This window comes from Panthera tigris, chromosome E2 (genome assembly GCF_018350195.1).
Source record: "Panthera tigris isolate Pti1 chromosome E2, P.tigris_Pti1_mat1.1, whole genome shotgun sequence".
Taxonomy (NCBI): domain Eukaryota; kingdom Metazoa; phylum Chordata; class Mammalia; order Carnivora; family Felidae; genus Panthera; species Panthera tigris.
Window position 1 is genome coordinate 47,204,705 of NC_056674.1, and position 22,099 is coordinate 47,226,803.

The 22,099-nt window shown below is 35.4% G+C and overlaps 1 protein-coding gene across 2 annotated transcripts in view; it reads left to right on the plus strand.

Annotated features, from left to right (window-relative positions):
• Positions 1-22,099, plus strand: part of AP1G1 (adaptor related protein complex 1 subunit gamma 1) — a 76,748-nt gene that overhangs the window by 20,630 nt on the left and 34,019 nt on the right. For both annotated transcript variants that reach the window (XM_007074916.3, XM_007074918.3), the window contains exons 2-4: positions 776-979; positions 12,839-12,963; positions 21,605-21,746. In XM_007074916.3, coding sequence (XP_007074978.1) covers positions 779-979; positions 12,839-12,963; positions 21,605-21,746 — 468 coding nt within the window. In that variant the 5' untranslated portion in view covers positions 776-778. The remainder of the gene's footprint in view (positions 1-775; positions 980-12,838; positions 12,964-21,604; positions 21,747-22,099) is intronic.

A 22,099-nucleotide genomic window follows, 5' to 3' on the forward strand; every position in this document is an offset into this window, starting at 1 on the left:
TATTATTTTTTTCCTCATAACAATTTTCAAAGAGTACCCAGTGTACCAAGATGATTACTGTTTCTTGGAAGTGTTTAATTCTGATAATTGGTCTTCTCTCCTGATCTCTCATTTTGTTGAGTTGAGCTTTTTTTTTTTTTTAATTTTTTTAACGTTTATTTATTTTTGAGAGAGAGAGAGACAAAGTGCAAGTGAGTGAGGGGCAGAGAGAGGGGGAGACACAGAATCCAAAGCAGGCTCCAAGCTCTGAGCTGTCAGCACAGAGCCTGATGTGGGGCTCGAACTCACAAACTGCTAGATCATGACCGGAGCCCAAGTTGGATGCTTAACCGACTGAGCCACCCAGGCGCCCCAGTTGAGTTGAGCTTTGATTATGATCATATTCAATATTCATCTGATAATTTATTGAGTTCTGTTAACAGTTCAGCAGAAAATAATCTGTCTTCTCTAAGGTTAGGCATAGAAAATATGTCTTTTTCTTGAGTAAATATTTGGGTTGAGTTAGTTCTTAACATAGTTTGATACTAATGATGGATTTTACATACTGATGTATTCTGTGTCTTATCTTGCTTAATACTTAACATTTTTGTTTATATTTTTTCCAGAAATTTACCGAATTAATGGGTTTGTATGTAATAGCTTTGCTGAAGCTTTATATTGTTGGACTGAGCAAGTCTTGAATTCTTAAAAATTGGAAATTTATGTGAGAAGTTGTGTGAATGCTTTTGGTAGTGAAAAATGTGAACATTTTTATTTAATGTCTTTCTATAAACAGAGGATGCCAGCCCCCATCAGATTGCGGGAGCTGATCCGGACCATCCGGACAGCCCGAACCCAAGCCGAAGAACGGGAAATGATCCAGAAAGAATGTGCTGCAATCCGATCATCTTTTAGAGAAGAAGACAATACTTACCGGTGTCGGAATGTGGCAAAATTACTATATATGCACATGCTGGGCTACCCTGCTCACTTTGGACAGGTAGGCTGGGCTGAGACCACATCTAGCAAGGCTATTCTTGTTGGAATGACAGCTCAAGGAGGGCAAATGTTTCCCCCTCAGTGAGGACAGAATATTCTTGATAGCCTTGTAATCTGATCATTGTGGAACTGAGGGTAGAAGTGAGAAAGTTGCAGACCTGGAAACACATGATACTGCTGTCAGTTGTGCTTTCCATTGAGAATCTCTCATTATATGGATTAGACTATGTTTTGATGGTGGCAGCTAGCTTACTTAAAGACTGACCAGGATAACCAGTAGATTGTGATTGGTCTGTTAGAGCGGCTGGACTATAATGAATATTTAAGAAATGTTTGCTAAATGTTTCCTTAATTATATTCTGTGTGCACAATGATACAAGGAGGAACACTCCAAATAGATGTTTTTAAGTAAAATAAGTTGCCACATCATGGCATTTATGGATTTTGTCCTAATTACTTTGTTACTGGGTTGCTACAGTGACTGTGCCTCCTGATTTTCTACTACACACAAATGCATATTATGAGCTATAGCCAATCTAGGTTTTGAGCATGGTATTTGGTATTCAAGCAAGACGTGCTTTCTTCTATGTTTATACATATGGGGATGGAGTCACAGAGAAGGGTTTAGTGGGTTTTTAAATTCTTATTAATGCCATTAAATTTTATCTTAGATAATTTAAGAATTGTATTACATACTAAATAGTGTTCTTAAGGAAACGAATGCAAAATTGAAAGAATGTGCAACATTAGGTAGAAGGAGAAAAATACCATCCATGTTTCCATTATTCACAGATAGCTTTTGTTAATGTTTAATTTATCCAGGAAAATGGCCACATTTATCTTTTATTCAGCTCAGTAACTCCAGTGAAAGGAGATCACCCCACCTCCGAGTTAAAACAGTAATGGGATTGAATCTTATCAGACTGACTTGGGTTAGTTTTATGCTTATCTTTTGCCTGGGAGTGAGATCACCCTCACTAGAAATACATGATTGAGAGTGGAAGACCATTAATTTCCCAAAGGAAGATTCAGTATCAGAGGAACGGACCAGGTACTAGGTAGACAAAAACAACAGCTATCTCCTCTGAATAAACATGTTATATGTTTTTACCACATCAAAAAGTGATCCAGGTGGTTATACATTTAACGCATGTCATAGTATAAAGCAAATAGATACTCATACGTTTTTGTTGGTTGATTTTAAGTAGACCCATTTGGTTAGATTTATAGAAATCTGATATGTTGAGCTGTAAAAGATAGTCAAGGATGGCAAGGTGTGGGGAATCTCTTAAGCCCTCCACTTGAGATAACCACTGTTAACATCATGGAGTTAAAGGAGTTCTTTTAAGACCAGTTGTTGAATTTAAAATAATAGGATAGATTTAAGACAGATGATATTTCATCTGTGAAAGAGCAATCTCTATATTTCTAAGAGTCATTTCTATACTGTATGTAAATAAAATATGCTTTCCAGCTTTACTAGATGGCTTTTTGGGGGGCATTCTGGAATTTAATTATTTGATAAGACATTTAATTCTTAGGTGGAAAGTGTTAATACTCAAGGAAACTGTACTAAAATTGTACCCCCCCCCCAGAAAAAAAGGTTTTTCTGAGTGAGAATAGGAATCCCACTTTTAAGTCCCTTAATCTATTTCCTCTTGGAGTAAATCCTGGCCCTATCCAATCTTGCCCATCAGAATTTTTTTATAACATATCCATAAAAAGATTCATATCTCGGTTCTCTCACCTGCATGTATGAATCACAGTACTATTTTCACTTAACTGTGTAAAAACAGCTACCATTTATTGCATTTTATTTGTTTATTTTATTTGCACTTGTACTGTTCATTATGATAGCTAGTAGCTGTATAGCCACTGGTCTTTTGAAATGTGGCTCGTTCAACTGAGGCGAATATTAAAGGAAAATAAATTTGGGGGGATATTGATGCAGTTACTGGAAAACTTAAATGTTTTAGACAACTTGAGTATGTGAATCTACTTTATCAATTGTACATTTAATGAAGTCTAAATACAGTTAAAATATTTTTGATGGATATATAGTGTACATATTGAGATGTGCTGTAAGTGTAAAATATATACTGTATTTAGAAGCCTTAGTACAAAAGAAAGCTGTAAAATATCTAATAATTTTTATGTGGATTATATGTTGAAATGGTATTTTAGATATATTGGGTTAAATAAAATATATTATTAAAACTAATTTCACCTGTTTCTTTTTACTTTTTACTGCAGTATCTAGCATGATGCTGTTCAATAGAAATAAAAATATGAGCCAGATATGTAATTTAAAATTTCCTACTAGCCACATTTGAAAAGTGTTTTAAACTTTACAATAATACCCACAAGGTGGGTAATATTCTCATATTGCAGATGAGAAAACTGAAATTCAGAGATTGACTTGTTTAAATTCACACAGCTAGTAAATATTGGGGAGAGGATTAGGACTCAACTTTGTATAACGCTAAAACCTGTTCATTCTTTGGATATAGTTTAAATATGTTTCTTAACTATTTATTTAATTACTTTAGTCCTGACTTGCTGTACAGAAGATTTGAGGTAACATACATGACCAGCATCTGTTTAAAAAACAAAACAAAAGGATGGTAGAAAATAAGAATTGGGAAAAGGAAGAATGCAGAACCCAAAGCCACTGTACTTGGTGATGGTGAGGCAGCTAAGGCAAGAAAAAAAATCCAGTTACATGGTTGTTATAACCAGAATTTAAAAGCACAGCTACAGGAACCAGACTGCCTGGATGTGAATTATGGCTTTGTTACTTTACTATCTCTGATTTTTTTTTTAATGTTTATTTTGAGGGGGGGGAAGGGCAGAGAGAGGGTACGAGAGAGTCCCACGAACCATGACCTGAGCCAAAATCAAGAGTCTGATGCTTAACTGACTGAGCCATCCAGGCTCCCCTCCTGTTGGTGATTTTGAGCAAGATCTTTAACCTTTCTTGTCTCAGTTTCCTCATCTGTAAAATGGGGACAATTTTCATACTCTTTTATAGGATTATTATTATGAAGATTAATAAATTACTAAATGTTAAACATTTAAGTTTTCTACATAAATAATTCAAGTATTACTGATTTTACTATTCCCTCAAGGACAGCAAAAAAATTTCTTTGAAAAGTCACTGGATTCTGGGGCACCTGGGTGGCTCAGTCTAGTGTCTGACTTCAGCCCAGGTCACGATCTCACAGTTTGTGGGTTTGAGCCCCTTGTTTGGGCTCTGTGCTGACAGCTCAGAGCCTGGAACCTGCTTTGGATTCTGGGTCTCCCTCTCTGCCCTCCCCCCCCTCAAAAATAAATAAATATTAAAAATTTTTAAAAGAAAGTCACTGAATTCTAAAATAGATTTTTATTTATTTATGTATATATGTTTGTATATAATCTCTGCACCCGTGTGGGGTTCAAACTCACGACCTCAAGATTAAGAGTTTCATGCTCTTCCAACTGAGCCAGCTAATTGCCCCTAAAATAGATTTTCTTATGTGAGTCTTTTATCTAGGAGCCTCTTCATAATATAAAACAGTGTATCTTCAACATTTTTACAACAAAAGCCATGATAGATTTGCTGTATGGTTTGTAACCTTTCATGTATTTGGCTTAAACACAACCTAGAAATAAAGTTGAGTTAAGAGGTGGGAGTAAATGTATGGGAGTAAAAAAATGGCGGCTTGGGGGCCAAATTCTTCCACAGATGTGTTTCGTATTGCAGAGTACAAATTGTTTTGAATTTGCTGCCAATGTAAAAATCAAGGAACTTATCATAGAAATCTGGATTTCTGGTTCCTCTTAGAAATTAGAGGATTTTACAACACTGGATGAACATTTTCCCAGAGCTCTAATAGGCTGGTGACCTTCTCTAGGTGGGGCTTAAATTCTCTATTTCTTCCCATTTCCAGCCTGGCCTGCTATACCCAATTATCTGTCTACAATAGTCTTCCCTTCCATCAATAGAGTATTTATAGTACTCCACTTCCTTATGTTTTTTAAAGTTTTACAGTGTTCTCCATAAGGTCTTACACACTTTTGGTGAAATTTATAGGTTCCTTGGAGCTCTTCTTCCTATTGCAAATAGCAGTCTTAAAAGTTGAATAATTAGGTTTTAGTTATACAGAAATATATCATTGATTTTTGCGTATTTCTCTCCCTAGCAACATTATTGCACTTCTAAGAGTCCCTGTGGACTTCATTGTTTCCATATAGTCAGTGCTGTTGTCTGTAAATAATGTCAGTTCCCTAAGTTTCCATCCTTATCCACATTTTTAATTTCTTTACCACACTGTACCTGTAGTATAATGGTGATAGTAGGCATCTTTGTGTTGAGCACCCATAAGCCCAGATTGTGGTCTCCAAATACCCATTTTACTCTAAAAGGGCCAGGACCCATTAGAAAGATGGCTGATCCGAAATCTGGAGCAGGAGATACACAAATTAAGCCTGAACTGTCTTACTGTGCCAGAGAACAAGAAAAATTACAGAGGTCGTGTTAAAAGGATTTAGTAGCCACCAAAAGTGGCTTTTTGTTGTGCCCCCAAATGAGAAAATTTGAGCATTAATAAGGATAATAATAGTAGTTGGAATATACCAAGTAAGTTTATATCAGTGAGTTTATATCAGTGACTTAATAATTATTAAACAAATTATAAAAAAAAAAAACTCCATTGGTCATCTTTGGAGGATATTAGGTACTCATTTTGAAAACTGACATTTATCCTGCCTTTGCTAAACTTTCTGAAGGAACTATTGTTAACCCAGTGGTACATATAGAGAAGTTGCTCCTTAGAGGAAAAGTTTAATAAGTAAATAAAGAATAAAATAATTAGAATATTACCATTTTGCAATCCTTGATGATCTTCAATGCTAATATCACAAATGAGAGACAACCACCAGGAATAATTATATATTTCCTGATGAAAGTTTATACCACCACCTATGAAGTGTATTTGCTAAATGGAAACAAAATAAAAACTGAAAAACCTGAATCTGATCAAGAATCCTTGTCTATTTAGCAAGGGACATTTATAAGAGTGTTCATTGCAGCATTGTTTCTAATATGAAAATATTGGGAACAGTCTGTGTCCACAAAAAATAGGTAAGTTGTGGTATATTCACATGTGGGATACTGTATTAGCAATTAGTATAACTGAATTAGAGTTTCTTGTTTGGATGTGAGTAATACTCAAAGATCTTGAGTGAAAAGAGGAATATGGTATGATACTTAATATAAACCGTAAAACATTCAAAAACAACCAACATGTGTAGTAAGGACATACGGCATGGCAATTTAATGATGAACAGCAGTTTTGAGTTTTGGTTACTCGTGGGATGGAGAGAAGGAAATGGAATTGAGGCAGAGTGTATAGAGGGCTTCCATTGAATTTGTTATATGAAAAAATGTAAAAGTAAGGGTAAAATGTTAAAAGTTGATAAAGCTGGTTGGTGTGGGTTAGGAGTGTTACATGATTTTTGTGTATTTTGGAGTGAAATATTTCATAATTTTCTGAAGAAGAGAAATGGAATGCAATAGCACTGTTAAATGTTTTATTTTCCCCCCCTCTGCTGGAAGAATGAAATAGACTGGTCTCAAATACGGATTTTTATGTTGCCAGACTACATAGTGGTAAAGCAGTTACAGGGTCAACTTTTAAATGTGTGTGTTTGTGTATAAACTAGAAAGTTTTTTCTGAATATTGAAATAAAGGTAGCTTTTTAAAATACCTAACCAATCAGTTGCAGATCCATTAATGTTTATGTGTATCTTTTTATCAAGGTGATTGTTTACATCATAAAGCTCAAATGTTAAATTTAAAAGCAAATGTACATGTGCATTTGACCTTGTGGGAAATTGTTCTGAAGGCTAACAAAATAGGTGCAGCTTTTTTCTTAAAGGGCAACCAGATTAAATGTTGATAAAGGGCAGTATTTGTACTTGTAGAAAAATGTAACAAGGCCAGAAACCTTTTTAAAGAAAGTGCTTTGAAATTTGGAGAAAATTGAAACACTGAGTTATCTGGAAAATGTTTATAAAAATCAAATTGTCAGGCTTTACCTGAAACCTATTCCATCAGGATGTTTTTGGGGGTGACCTACCTATTTCAAAACTTTCCCAGGTGCTTTTGATCAGTCATGTTTGGAAACCACTTTCTTAAGGCATTGTATTTATTCCAGAGGGAGCTGGTAACTTCACTTTTTTAGGCTTGTTGCTAATGGTTGCCTGGAATGTTTCTGCTGAGAAAAATTCTTAGGCCACTTTAAGGATCAGCTGTAGAGAATTAGTGACTACTGTATTTGCCTTGAAAGCAGGGTGTGGAGGGCAGTGTTAGGGTGGTCTTTCATGACATGGCCTGATTATCTTAGTGATGAGGAAACTGAGGCCCAGGTTGTTGAAATAACTTTAGTTCTCTTAAACTAAACCCAGGATTATGACTGTAAATCAAATTGCTTCTTTCTGTTCCACTATGTGTTACATAAAGAGAGTGGAATCTTTCTCTGATGTTTTTTTACTGTTTCTAACCTGAATGAGTGCCCTTCCTAATTTGTTTTCATAGTAGCTTGTGCATAATTGTCACAAATATTTATGTAAATATATAAGTATATAAATATTCATATATATATATGTTTCATAGGATAAGTATATGTGTATCACACTTATGATATATATCCAAATGTTGGTTTCCTTTTGTGTGCCTTTCTAACTGGGTATCTGTGAGAATGTTTGATACATTGGTACTAGTTTCGTAAGCTAGTAATTTACGAAATTAAAGCAAAACCATAGCATCTCAAAAACAATTGGAAAGTAAATCCTGTATAAAGAAAATCAGTGAATAGCTGAGAGTTACCACAATGAGACCTTTGGGGTGGAAGGTGGGGGGGAGAGTGAGAAGGTTGCTGTTGAAAAGCCAGTGGTAGTTAAGAGTGTTGTTGACAAGAAAGACACTGATAGTTAGTGAAAAATACAAAATAACTGCCAGCGGAAAAAAACATAGCCATCATGGGGATTAGAGATAAGGAATGGACATACTTCTTAAGGTCCTGCAGCATTACAGGAATAATAGCATAGCACAGTAATCCTTCATCATAAATTTAAGTTATTTAAAACTGATTCTTCCCATTTATTGAGTTGTATTTTCATAAGATTTTGGTCTTAAATTTTCAAAGTCGTTTTCATAAAACAATTCCAAGACTCAAGTGCTTTGTTGTTAGTTTTTCAAATTACATATTATTCAATTTTGGAGAGGGAATAATTTCCCTAGGTTGTTTTTTCTTTTTAATTATAGCATTAATTTTTCTAACCATAGTTGAAAGTTCCCTTCATCCTGCAGTTTTAAACTTTTTCCTCTAGTCCAATATTATATTGTGAATAGATAATGGTAGTACATTGATGCAAAATTTAAAAGATACAAAAGAATAGATAATGGGGGCGCCTGGGTGGCTCAGTCAGTTTAGTGTCCAACTCTTGATTTCGGCTCAGGTCATGGGCCATGGGATCGAGCCCTTTGTTGGGCTATGTGCTGAGTGTGGAGCCTGCTTGAGATTCTCTCTCTCTTTCTCTCTCTCTCTGTCACCCCCCCCCCCCGCCTCTAAAAAAATAAATAAATAAAAAATAAAAACAAAGAAAGAATATAAGATGAAAACTCCACTTTCTGTCCTCTTCCAGTCACTTAGTTTCCTTTTTATAGGCAACCATCTCTTGTCTATCCCTCAGATATTTTATACATCTCCAGGCAATGGAAATGTCCCCTCCACTGTAAAATATATATTGCAGCACACTGTTGTTGCACTATCTGCTTATTAATCTGTTTTGAAGATTAGCTCATATCAATATAAAAAAGCTTCCTCTGTATTTCCAGCTCTTTGGACATACTGATGGTAGTGTATCCAGAATTGTATTCTGTGATGTTTATGAATCATAATTTATTAAGCTGATGCCTTATTAATAGACATTTATTTCCAGTCTTACTATTTTTTTTTTAATTTTTTAAGTTAAAATTTTTTTTCTAATGTTTATTTTTGGAGAGACAGCACGAGTGGGGGAAGGGCAAAAAGAGAGAGAGGGAGAGGGAGACACAGAATCAGAAGCAGGCTCCAGGCTCTGAGCTGTCAGCACAGATCTGGATGCGGGTCTCAAACCCACACTTTGAGATCATGACCTGAGCCAGATGCTCAACCGACTTAGCCACTCAGGCACCCCTTAAATTTTTTATTTTAGGTTGACTCCACACCCATTGTGGGGCTTGAACTCAAAACCCTGAGATGAAGAGTCTCATGCTCTACCAACTGAGCCAGCCAGGTGCCCCTCCAGTCTTACTGTTTAAAGTAATACTACAATTAAATAATACCCTTTATTTTGCACATGTGTGAATGTAAGTGTGTAAGTTCCTAAATGTGGAATGGTCAAGTCAAATGATATGTGTATTTGTAATTTAGATAGGCTAGAACTTTCTCACTATAGCTTGTGCCAGTTTATGTCCAATCACTAATGCCCTCACACTGTTATAACTGTGAAGCTTTGTTAATAAAATAGGTTAAAAAGTAGCATCTCACTATGGTTTCAGTTTGCATGTCTTTTCTAATAACTTCACTGAGGCATATTTTGTATCTCATATAATTCGTCTTTTTCAAGTGTACGGTTAAGTGATTTTTTTAAAAAGTAAATTTACCTAGTTGGGTTTGCATTTGTTTTATGAGATTGAACTCCATTTCATGTTTGAATTATTTTTGTTTTCTTTGAACTGTCCATATTTTTTGTCCATTTTTGTACTGAGTTGGTCTTTTTAAAAATCAATTTGTCTTTTAAAAAATCAATTAGGATTCTTTTATATAGGATTTCATATCTGTGAAATGGGTTGCAAATATTTTTTCCAATTTTGTCATTTGTCTTTTGACTTTGCTTACAGAGTTTGGTGTAAAATAGCAAAAGTTATTTTTTATCTCTGTGGTTGTATGAATATAAAAGTTAAACTCTTTACTGTGGTCTTAAAGCATATGCTAGATTTGTGAGTTAGCAGTGTTTAGGTGAGATTTTTCAGGTAGCTTTCAGTGATTAGTAGTACTGAATTTGAGGTTGTTACCTAAGAGGCAGAAGCATTTAATTGATTTTACTATTTTTCTTCTGTAACTCACATGAGAATTGTGGTTTTAGTGGTTGCTGGTCAAAAATGGATGCCCTTCCCTCATATTTACCCCAAACCCCATTGTACACTCCTCGGTCCTTTTTCTTTTTCAACATCTGAAAACTGAGATACTATTCTTAAAGATGAACCATGGTACTTTCTCAGCACTATTGCTGGCCGCTGATGCCTAAGTGTAGATATGATCAGAGTTAATCCTTCATTGGAGCATGTTTTTAAAATGCCATTTCCAGTCTGTAATCTCATATTTCCTCTCAAATTTGCCATCTTCATAAAGTAAATGCTTATTCTTGGTGCAAAGTTACTGTACCAATGGGGAATATTAAAAAGAATTAATTATGTGTTTGTCCCTTTAAATTGTAGTTTTTGTTTTCACTGTTTAATTTTTAGATAAGTTTTAAACAAATGCTGGGGCACCTGGGTGGCTCAGTCAATTAAGCGTCCTACTTTCAGGTCATGATCAGGTTTGTGAGTTCGAGCCCCGCATCGTGTTCTGTGCTGACAGCTCGGAGCCTGGAGCCTTCTTCGGATTCTGTGTCTCTCTCTGTCTCTGGCCCTTACCCTCTCTCTCTCTGTCTCTGTCTCTCTCTCTCAAAAGTAAAATAAACATTAAAAAATTTTTAAAAAAATAAACAAGTGTTACAAAAAGCAACAACTGTACTCACTAGTCACTGATGACTTTTACTGTGACTGTTTTAAAACTTGGCCCTAAAAAAATACAAAGTAGTATTAATATATAAGAGTAAAGTCTATCTTCCTCATTAGTTCATCTTAATACAGAATTTTTAGATAATTTATTTGAAGCATGATTCAATAAGGATGATAAAAATTTTAGTGATACCTGATTATTAGAACTTTTCTTCACTGCTAAAATATTCATTTGTAGGATTATTGAATGGGAAGGTTAAAAAAGCCTTCTATTTGAAAAAGTAAGGTGTTCTGATAATACTTAGCTTCTAATTTTCTCATTCACCTCAGCAGTAATTTTTCTGCTGACGTTGTGAAAATGACTTTTGTCTTCTATTTCATAAATTGTTTTTTAAAATTTAAATTGAATGCATAGAAGGAAATGAAGGGTTGTTATATAATCTTTGTCAGTTTCAGAAGGCATTTCAGTTTCCCTTTTGGATCCTGGTTCTTCTTGGAGACTTCTTTCATTTGTTCATGGTGGTATAGCCATTCTGCTAACTTTAGGTGCTTATTCTTTTTTTTTTTTTTTTAATGTTTATTTTGAGAGAGAGCGGAAGGGGCAGATAGAGAGAGAGAGAGGGAGAGAGAGAGGGAGCAAGCGAGAGGGAGAATCCCAAGCAGGCTCCATGCTGTCAGTGCAGAGCCTAACGTGGAACTCAGTCTCGTGAGTTGTGAGATCCTAACTTGAGTCAAAATCAAGAGTTGGATGCCTAACCGACTGAGCCACCCAGGTGCCTCAACTTTAGGTGTTTCTAATGCAGATACATTGAGAGAGAAATTTTTAAATAGCTTGAAACAGTTCTGTGAATTTTTTTCATTACTCAATTTCGCTTTTGAACTTAGAGGCAAATTCAGATGGGGAGTAGTGTCACATGATTTTAGACTGTTGTACGCAGGTCTGCATTTGGGCCCCTTTCCTTGGGATGAAATGATTCTAAATGGGAACATAGTTCACAAAACTCCTCTTGGAGAGCCTAACTTATGTACACCTTTGGAAACCATTGCTATAGAAGGAATGTTTGGCCTTTTCCATGTTAGTTGATAGTTCGATAAATTATATCGAAGTAGTTGTGACATTCAAGAAAAGCTAAGTAGAGAGACAAACTGTTTAACTACAAAGACTCTTAAGCTCTGAGGATTTTTAATAGTTATGTAAAGAAGAAATCGCGTAAGACATATTAGGTTAATTCCACTCCAGAGAGTTCCTCTGGATTTTTTTTCCCCTCTATATTTTTATTACTCATATCCTACTAAACTCTCACTTCTCCCTACTACATGGCTCAAGCCCTAAATGTAGCACTTTCCCCATTATATTAAAGTTCGTTGTTCTTTCTTGTTGCATATTCCTGATTTTTTTTAAAGTTTATTTATTTTGAGAGTGCACACATGTACGTTTGTTGGGGACAGCAGAGAGGGAGGGAAGGAGAGAGGGAGAATCCCAAGCAGGCTCCATGCTGTCAGTGCAAAGCTCCATGCCGGGCTCCATTTCATGAACCATGAGGTAGTGGCCTGAACCAAGATCAACAGTCGGATGCTTAACCCACTGAGCCACCCAGGCACCCCTATTCCTGATATTTAAGGTAGTGTTTGGCAATTTGATGTATTTCCATTTACTGCGTTTTTTGATATTCAAAATGCGAAACAGACCTTAAATATACACATAAGTTGAGTGCTCATTTAGTACAACTTGGGGATTAAATTAGGAATTGGGTTTATTAATATTTTATTGTAATATTTTACTAGTTAGTATTTATTTAAATCTGTGGAACTAAGGTAAATCTCACAGATTATTTGGATAGCAAATATCATAGGACCTTGCTGAGATCTATTCTAAAACTTGGTAGCTATTATCGAGATTTCCAAAGATGTTAGTATTTCCCTTTTAGTAAGGCAGTTTGGTATCTATTTATTTTAGCTATCCACTGACTCTGGGTTAAAAACATTGCTTTCCTGATTGTGGTAGCAATTTCTTAATTTCTTTCTCTTTTCTTTTTTTTTTTAATTTGCAGTTGGAGTGCCTGAAGCTTATCGCCTCTCAAAAATTCACAGACAAACGCATTGGCTATTTAGGGGCAATGCTGCTGTTAGATGAAAGACAAGATGTCCATCTTCTCATGACCAACTGTATCAAGAAGTAAGTCTTACCTTTCCTTCTTTTAAGGACCTCTTTGTGCTTTTAGGTTTTTCTTATAATACCAAGAGCTTCTGTTTATTGATTTTATTTATCATCTAGAATATGTTTGGGGCACCTGGGTGGCTCAGTGAGTTAAGCATCTGTCTCTTGATCTCAGCTTAGGTCTTGATCTCAGGGTCATGAGTTCAAGCTCTGCGTTAGGCTCCATGCTGGGCATGAAGCCTACTTTAAAAAGAAAAAAGTATGTTTGAATTGCTCTTGTAGTTTATATGTAAAGAGGCTAAGCAAAGGTTTAAACCTTCCATAGGGGACAATTAAATGAAGGTGTTGCTGTACATCTTTAGGCATAGGAACACAGTTTAGCAATGAGACAAGAATTTAGGCCTTCATAGAATAGAAAAAGCATTGGTAAATCACAGCTTTCTTATATTTCCAGGACCTTGAATACCAAGAGTAATGAAATGTTACATTTATTAAAGAATTACCAGTGTATGTTCTGAGTAAATAACTATTTAAATGTAAAAATAGAGGTCTTGCATGTCAGTGGTCTAATCCAAGATTTCAGTTGCATGAGGTTATATTTAGTCCTGTGAATTTTTGTGAATGTCTTTTTTTCTCTAATGGATGCTTGGCTAGTCCAATTATGTTTGTTCAACTTACAAATTGAGGAATGCTTACTGTTTGGAGGAATTAGAGTACCCAAGCAGGGAATTAGCAGTTTTTCCCAGCATCCTTCTTACAGCAAATATCTGTTAGAACCTTATAAAAGTTCTGAGGGCCTTACTGGCTAACGGTACTTGTTGGTTTGTTTTAGTTTGATTTTGGTGTGTCAATTCATAGTTATTCTCCTTTTGTAGATTGCTTTTTCATTTGCAGTATTTATTTGATAGAAAGTAGAAGCAGGGGGGTATCGGTGATCAAATTTATAGATACTGAACTCTTATACTTTTCTGTGGTCAGTAATGTCCTACTTTAAAATTTCCCAGTGAATAATGGAAAATTCCAAAATGAGAATTATGATTTGGTTGTAAATACAGTGTGTATTATGTAAATACATTGAGTCTGTAAACTTAATTTTGGGAGAATCTTGTTTTTTGGCCTTGAAATAAACATTGCTGATGAAAATACCAAGTTGATTCATTTATTCAACAAATATGTATTGTATACCTTTTGCATGCCAGGAGCTGCTATAAACTCTGGGAAGGGAGAATGAAAAAAAAAATGGACCGAGATCCTTGGTGTCATAGATGTTACATTCTACACAAATCTTGCATACATTTTCTCTGGAGAGGTCTCTGAGAGTTTCTTTAATTTTTGTTCTTGCATGTTCTGTTGACCTTATTACTTAAGCCTTTAATCACATGCTAATGATTTGGCAGTTCTATTTAGCAGCAAGTTCATATTAAAGAGTTAATGTCAAACTCAAGTATAGGTTTATAGCTTGATAAAAGTTGAAGATTGAGGCACATAGGTAAAGAAGAAACCTTTCTTTTAATGAAACCTAGACAAGCTCCAAGTGAATGTGAGAGAGAATTAATTGTTGGGAATTGATCTGGCTGGCACTCAGTCTAAGCTCAAGTTAAAGGACTTTGGATCATTTATTTTTGTTTTTTTAAAACATTTGTTAATGGTTTTTTTTTGTTTTATGTTGGGTTTTTAAAAATTTTGTTTTTTGTTTGTATTATAGGGCATCATAATGTACCAGCAGTTTTTATGTTTAATAATGAATGTTTCCTTCATTGTTCATTGGCATAGAAAAGCTCTAAGACATTAAAGATCTTGGAATTTTTAAAAAATGGGTATGATAGGGGCACCTGGGTGGGTCAGTTGGTTAAACATCATCCGACTCATGATTTTGGTTCAGGTCATGATTTCATGGTTCATGAAATTGAGCCCGCATCATGCTTTGCACTGTTAGAGCAGAGCCTGCTTGGGATTCTCTCTCTCCCTCTCTCCCTGCTCCTCCCCAACTCATGCTCTCTGTCTCTCTAAAAATAAATAAACATTTAAAAAATTGGATATGATATTTTAAAAGTTTGCAGTATGCAAAGATTCTTAACCATTGAAAAATGAAAAGTTGGGGCGCCTGGGTGGCGCAGTCGGTTAAGCGTCCGACTTCAGCCAGGTCACGATCTCGCGGCCTGTGAGTTCGAGCCCCGCATCAGGCTCTGGGCTGATGGCTCAGAGCCTGGAGCCTGTTTCCGATTCTGTGTCTCCCTCTCTCTCTGCCCCTCCCCCGTTCGTGCTCTGTCTCTCTCTGTCCCAAAAATAAATAAAAAACGTTGAAAAAAAATTAAAAAAAAAAAAAAAAAGAAAAATGAAAAGTTGCCTAAATATTTTTGGGAACTGGGAAACTAAATGGTAAAGTCATAGTTAATCCTTAAACATTATTTTACCAGTAATTTTTATCTTAAATACTCAAATTGTTAAAGAGTAGCAAACCTGGCTAATTTATACTTTACTTTCTTTTCCTTTCTTTGTTCAGGGAAGATTAAAACCATTTGTTAGTTCATTTAAAATTACTAGTAATAGTATTGTTTACAGAGACCCATTTTAGACCTGAAGACACCTTCAGATTGAAAGTAGGGGGATGGAGAACCATCTATCATGTTAATGGTTGCCAAAAGAAAGCTGGAGTAGCCATACTTATATGAGACAAACTAGATTTTAAAATAAAGACTGTAACGAGATGAAGAAGGACATTATATCATAATTAAGGGGACTATCCACCAAGGTCTAACAATTGTAAATATTTATGACCCCAGCGTGGGAGCAGCCAGATACATAAATCAGTTAATCACAAACATAAAGAAACTAATTGATAGTATTACTAATAGTAGGGGACTTCAACACCCCACTTATAGCAATGGGCAGATCATCTAAGCAGAAAATCAACAAGTAAACAGTGGCTTTGAATGGCACCTGGACTGGTTGCATTTAACATATATATTTGAAACATTTCATCCTAAGGCAGTGGAATACACATTCTTCTTGAGTGCACATGGAACATTCTCCAGAATAGATCACATACTGGGATACTTGCTCTTAGCAAGTAGAAAAAGATCGAGATCATACCGTGCCTGTTTTCAGATCACAACGCTATAAAACTCGAAATAAACCACAAGAAAAGATTTGGAAAGACCACAAATACTTGAAGATTAAAGAACACCCTCCTAAGAATGAATGGATTAGCCAAGAAATTAAAGAGGAAATTAAAAAGTACAAGAAAACCAATGAAAATAATAACATGACATCCCCAAACCTCTGGGATACAGCAAAGGAGGTCATAAGAGCAAAGTATATAGCAATCCAGGCCTTTCTAAAGAAGGAAAAAGGCCTCAGATACACAAGCTAACATTACACCTTAAAGAGTTGAAAAAGAACAGCAATTGAAGCCCCAAAATAGCAGAAGATAGGAAATAATAAAGATTAGAGAAGAAATCAATGATACCAAAATTAAAAAACAAATAGTAGAACAGATCAATGAAATCAGGAAAGAATTAACAAAATTGATAAACTCCTAGCCAGAATGAACAAAAAGGAAAAAGGAAAGGACCCAAATAAATAAAATCAAGAATGAAAGAGGACAAATCATAACTAACACTGCAGAAATACAAACAGTAATAAGAGAATATTATGAGCAATTACATGTCAATAAATTGGGCAATCTAGAAGAAATGGACAAATTTCTAGAAATATATAAACTACCAAAACTGAAACATGAAGAAATAGAAAATTTGGACAGACCCACAACCAGTAAAGAAATTGAATTAGTAATCAAAAATGTCCCAAAAAACAAGACTCCAGGGCGGGATGGCTTTCCAGGGGAATTCTACCAAACATTGAAAGAGTTAACACCTATTCTTTTCAAGCTGTTCCAAACTCATTCTATGAGGCCAGCATTACTTTGATTCCAAAACCAGACAAGACAAAGACCCCACTAAAAAGGAGAACTACAGACCCAATTTCCTTGATGAACATAGATGTAAAAATTCTCAACAAGATACTAGCCAACCAGATCCAACAACACATTAAAAGAATTACTCACCATGATCAGGTGGGATTTATACCTGGGATGTAGGGCTGGTTCAATATCTACAAATCAATCAGTATGATACATCATGTTAATAAAAGTATAAGAACCACATGATCCTCTCAATAGATGCAGAGAAAGCATTTGACAAAATACAGCATCCTTTCTTGATAAAAACCCTCCAGAAAGTAGGGATAGAAGGATCATACCTCAAGATCATAAAAGCCATATATGAAAAAGACCCACTGCTGATACCATCCTCAATGGGGAAAGAATGAGAGCTTTTCCCCTAAGGTCAGGAACACAACAGGGATGTCCACTCTCACCACTGTTATTCACCATAGTGTTGGAAGTCCTAGCCTCAGCAGTCAGACAACACAAAGAAATAAAAGGCATCCAAATCGGTAAGGAGGAAGTCAAACTCTGTTTGCAGACGATGTGCTACTCTATATGGAAAACCCAAAAGATTCCACCAAAAAACTACTAGAACTGATCCATGAATTCAGCAAAGTCGCAGGATATAAAATCAATGCACAGAAATCGGTTGCATTTCTGTATAGTAATAATGAAGCAGAAGAAAGAGCAATCAAGGAATTGATCCCATTTACAATTGCACCAAAACCCATAAAATACCTAGGAATAAACCTAACCTAGGAAATACCTAGGAATAACCTAGGTGAAAAATTTCTGCACTGAAAACTATAGAAAGCTTATGAAAGAAATTGAAGAAGATACACAAAAAGGAAAAATATTCCATGCTTATGGATTAGAAGAACAGATATTGTTAAGATGTCGATACTACCCAACACAATCTATACATTCAATGCAATCCCTCTCAAAATAACACCAGTATTCTTCACAGAGCTAGAACAAACCATCCTAAAATTTGTACAGAACCAGAAAAGACCCTGAATAGCCAAAGCAATCCTGAAAAAGAAAACCAAAGCTGGAGGCATCACAATTCTGGACTTTAAGCTGTATTACAAAGCTGTAATCATCAAGACAGTTTGATACTGGCACAAAAACAGACACATAGATCAATGGAACAGAAAAGAGAACCCAGAAATAGACTCACAAACATATGCCCAACTAATCTTTGACAAAGCGGGAAAGAATATCCAATAAAATAAAGACAGTCTCTTCAAATGGTGCTGGGAAAACTGGACAGCGACATGCAGAAGAATGAACTTGAACCACTTTCTTACACCATACACAAAACTGAACTCAAAATGGATGAAGCACCTAAACGTAAAATAGGAAGCCATCAAAATCCTAGAGGAGGAAGCAGGCAAAAACCTCTTTGACCTCGGCCGCAGCAGCTTCTTACTTAGCATGTCTCCGGAGACAAGGGAAACAAAAGCAAAAATAAACTATCGAGACCTCATCAAGATAAAAAGCTTCTGCACAGTGAAGGAAACAATCAGAAAAATTAAAAGGCAACCAAGGGAATGGGAGAAGATATTTGCAAGTGACTTATCAGATAAAGGTTTAGTGTCCAAAATCTATAAAGAACTTACCAAACTCAACACCCAAAAAACAAATAATCCAGTGAAGAAATGGACAAAGTGAATGAATAGACACTTTTCCAAAGATATCCAGATGGCTAACAGACACATGAAAAAAATGCTTAACATCAGTCATCATTAGGGAAATACCAATCAAAACCACCATGAGATACCACCTCACACCTGTCAGAATGGATAATGTTAACAACTCAGGGAACAACAGATGTTGGTGAGGATGTGGAGGAAGAGGAACCGTTTTGTACTGCTGGTGGGAATGCTAACTGGTGTAACCATTCTGGAAAACAGTATGGAGGTTCCTCAAAAAATTAAAAATAGAACTACCCTACAACCCAGCAATTGCACTACTAGGTATTTATCCAAAGTAATCAGGTATGCTGTATCGAAGGAGCACCTGCACCCCAATGTTTATAGTAGCGCTATTGACAATAGCCAAAGTATGGAAAGAGCCCAAATTTCCATCAACAGATGAATGGATAAAGAAGATGTGGTATATATACACACAGTGGAATATTACTCGGCGGTGAAAAAGAACAAAATCTTGCTATTTGCAATAACACGGATGGAACTAGAGTGTTTTATGCAAAGCAGAATTGTCAGAGAAAGACAAATATCATATGACTTCACTCGTATCTGAAATTTAAGCTACAAAACAGATGAACATAAGGGAAGCAAAAATAATATAAAAACAGGCAGGGAGACAACATAAGAGATTCTTAAATACAGAGAACAAACAGGGTTGCTGGAAGGGTTGTGGGTGGGGGGAAGGGCTAAACAGGCAAGGGGCATTAAAAAGGAGGACACTTGTTGGAATGAACACTGGGTGTTCTATGTAGGGGATGAATCACTGGATTCTATTCCTGAAATCATTATTGTACTATATGCTAACTAACTTGTGTGTAAATTAAAAAAAAAAAAATCAATCAATAAAATTACCAGTAATGAACTCCTTAAATGTTAACAAAGATAACGTTTTTTAATGAAAAATAAACTAGTTTGCAAGACAAAAACAAATAAGAAAAATAGCATTGTTTCACATTTCTGTAAATCTTTTTAATTTCTGGCCTAATGGAAGACAGCTAGACGTCGTATTTGCTTCTGCATACAATATCTTGTGTTCTGTTTTGATTGAAGTATATGAAGAAGATCCAGCCTTTCACAGATAATATAGTTAGAAAAAGGAAGCCGTCAAATAACCTTTCTAATAACTGGATATTCTTGTTTGATACTATACCAAAACTCCCTAAGGGTAATTTCTTAAGGATTAGTTACCGTGTGGAATTTGAAACAGTGAAGTTTGGTACTTTGTTATATTAAACCCATTGGTCTTTCTTGCACTTTGAATCTTGTATTCATGTATGCGTTTGTAACACCATGCCTCAGTCATTCGAAAAAATTGCTCTCTCAGTTAAAGTATTGGTAGACTGTGAAGTTCATTGTGGCAGTACAGATTTTCCAAAATTCTGAATCTCACTTCAAGCTTAGATTTTATCATTGGCAACCAACACTGTCAGTTGTTGCTCTTGAAGTGATAGGGTTAGTTGGCTCTTTTTCCAGAAAATGTCTGTCAAATACCCAAATCTTAATAACTATAGTTGTCAGTTATTTTTCAAATAAAAAAAATCATGTACATTTGAAAAGTTCATAGTTTAGTTTACAAGTGCCCAGGTGCCTTTCTCTGAGATTACCACTTCAGTATGTAGTTCTTTTTGCATACTTCCTATTTCATCACATGATAGCAGTGTGTACTCACGTCATGATTTAATAAAACGAGTCTTTTTTTACTGCTTTGTCCCAAGCGGGCTTAAGTGAAACAAACTCCCTTCCTCCCTCTGGGTGGCATTGAATACAATGACTACTAGTCATTGGTGCCACTACTCTGACTTGTAATGTGCCAGTAGTTTTCTCCACCACTGCTTTTGCATCCTTAGTGTATATGTCAGTACAGTTGGCAAATAATGAATTAGTATTGTGAAAATAGTTGGGTGCTCACAGACCCCCTGAGACAGGCTTGGGGGCTTCCAGAGATCTGTTAACCACTGAAATCCTTGAGAACCACCTTACTAAAGGATAGTAAAATGGTCATAGAGCTGGTTGAAGTAGCATAACTCATACAATAATTCAGTTTCTGAATAGTAAGCATTGATTATAATATACAGATGAGTTACTGATTCAAGTTTTAATATTTCAGCTTTTCTGAAGGTACACTTCCTGGCTGGTTTGTAAATAGTTTTGTACAGTAATCAATGTCTGCTAGAAACAGGATTTTGTCTATCTGTATCACTAGATACTGGCCTCACTGTAAATATCTAGCTTAGTTTGTTAAAGGTGGCTTAATTTAGCTAATTTTTTTAGTTACTGTTTTTTCTTTTGAATACATAAAATAAAAACAAAAGTTAACCTGACATCAAGGTTAATACTATACCATAAGGTTAAAGGTTTCAACGTATTTCTGTTTAAGTCATCTTAAATGCTTTAGTAGTGGGGACTCTTTTCTGGTTTTTTAAAAAAGGTTTTGGTTTATGTAAATATCCTAGTTTTTTTTGGTAGTTAGTGGTAGAGGATATTAAAAATCTTTTAGGGGTGCCTGTGACTCATTTGATTAAGCATCTGACTCGACCTCACCTCAGGTCTTGATCTCAGGGTTGTCAGTTTGAGCCCCACATTGAGGCCCGAGCTGGATGTGGACCCTACTTAAAAAAAAAAATGGAGGAAAAAAAATAAAAATCTTTTAAAGATACAGGTGTGCTTCATGTTTCTGTTTTTGTCAGTTTTAATTTTTAGTGGTTTGCTAAGTTTTCTAAAGTAGTTTGTCTTTGACAGATAACCCGTCAGAGTTCTATTACTTTGGTATTTGGAGACATGGAATTATAAGTATGTAGGAGACACCGTCAATCAGTTTACTCTATTGGTAGTCTAATAAAGTTAAAGGAAACATTTTTTGCAATAAATAATTCTATTAATTACTTTCCTTATTTTAGTAATTATGAGTCATTCAGAGGCACCTCATTAGATTGTGAACGTGAACCTTCTTTATGGGGAGCACCGGGCAAAGCATATTCATTTCTACCTCTTTCTTTTGCAGTGATCTTAATCATAGCACGCAGTATGTACAGGGGCTAGCACTTTGTACCCTCGGCTGCATGGGCTCTTCAGAGATGTGCAGAGATCTTGCAGGAGAGGTAGAGAAACTCCTGAAAACCTCCAATTCTTACTTAAGAAAAAAGGTAACTTTAATGAAGCCAAATGTTTGCGTTTGGATTAGGGAATATTATAGAGATGAGAAGGCAAATTATTTTTGAGAGCTCTGATGATAATCTGTTTCTCTGCAGTCAATGTATTTTAAATGATTATATATGAATCAAGTGTTTATAAATCAAAATCTATTTTTATACTAATTTTGGAGGTGGTGTTTTTAATTGCTAATTACCTCTAGTTGATAAGTGTGAAGACTTTACTTAATTCTCTTAATTCCTCTTTTTTCAAGGAAATGATTTATAAACAAACATGTTACTGGGTATCCTAGAAACCTAATTACTTCCTAATTTACTGGATTCTAAACAGTATTAAACAAAGTGAA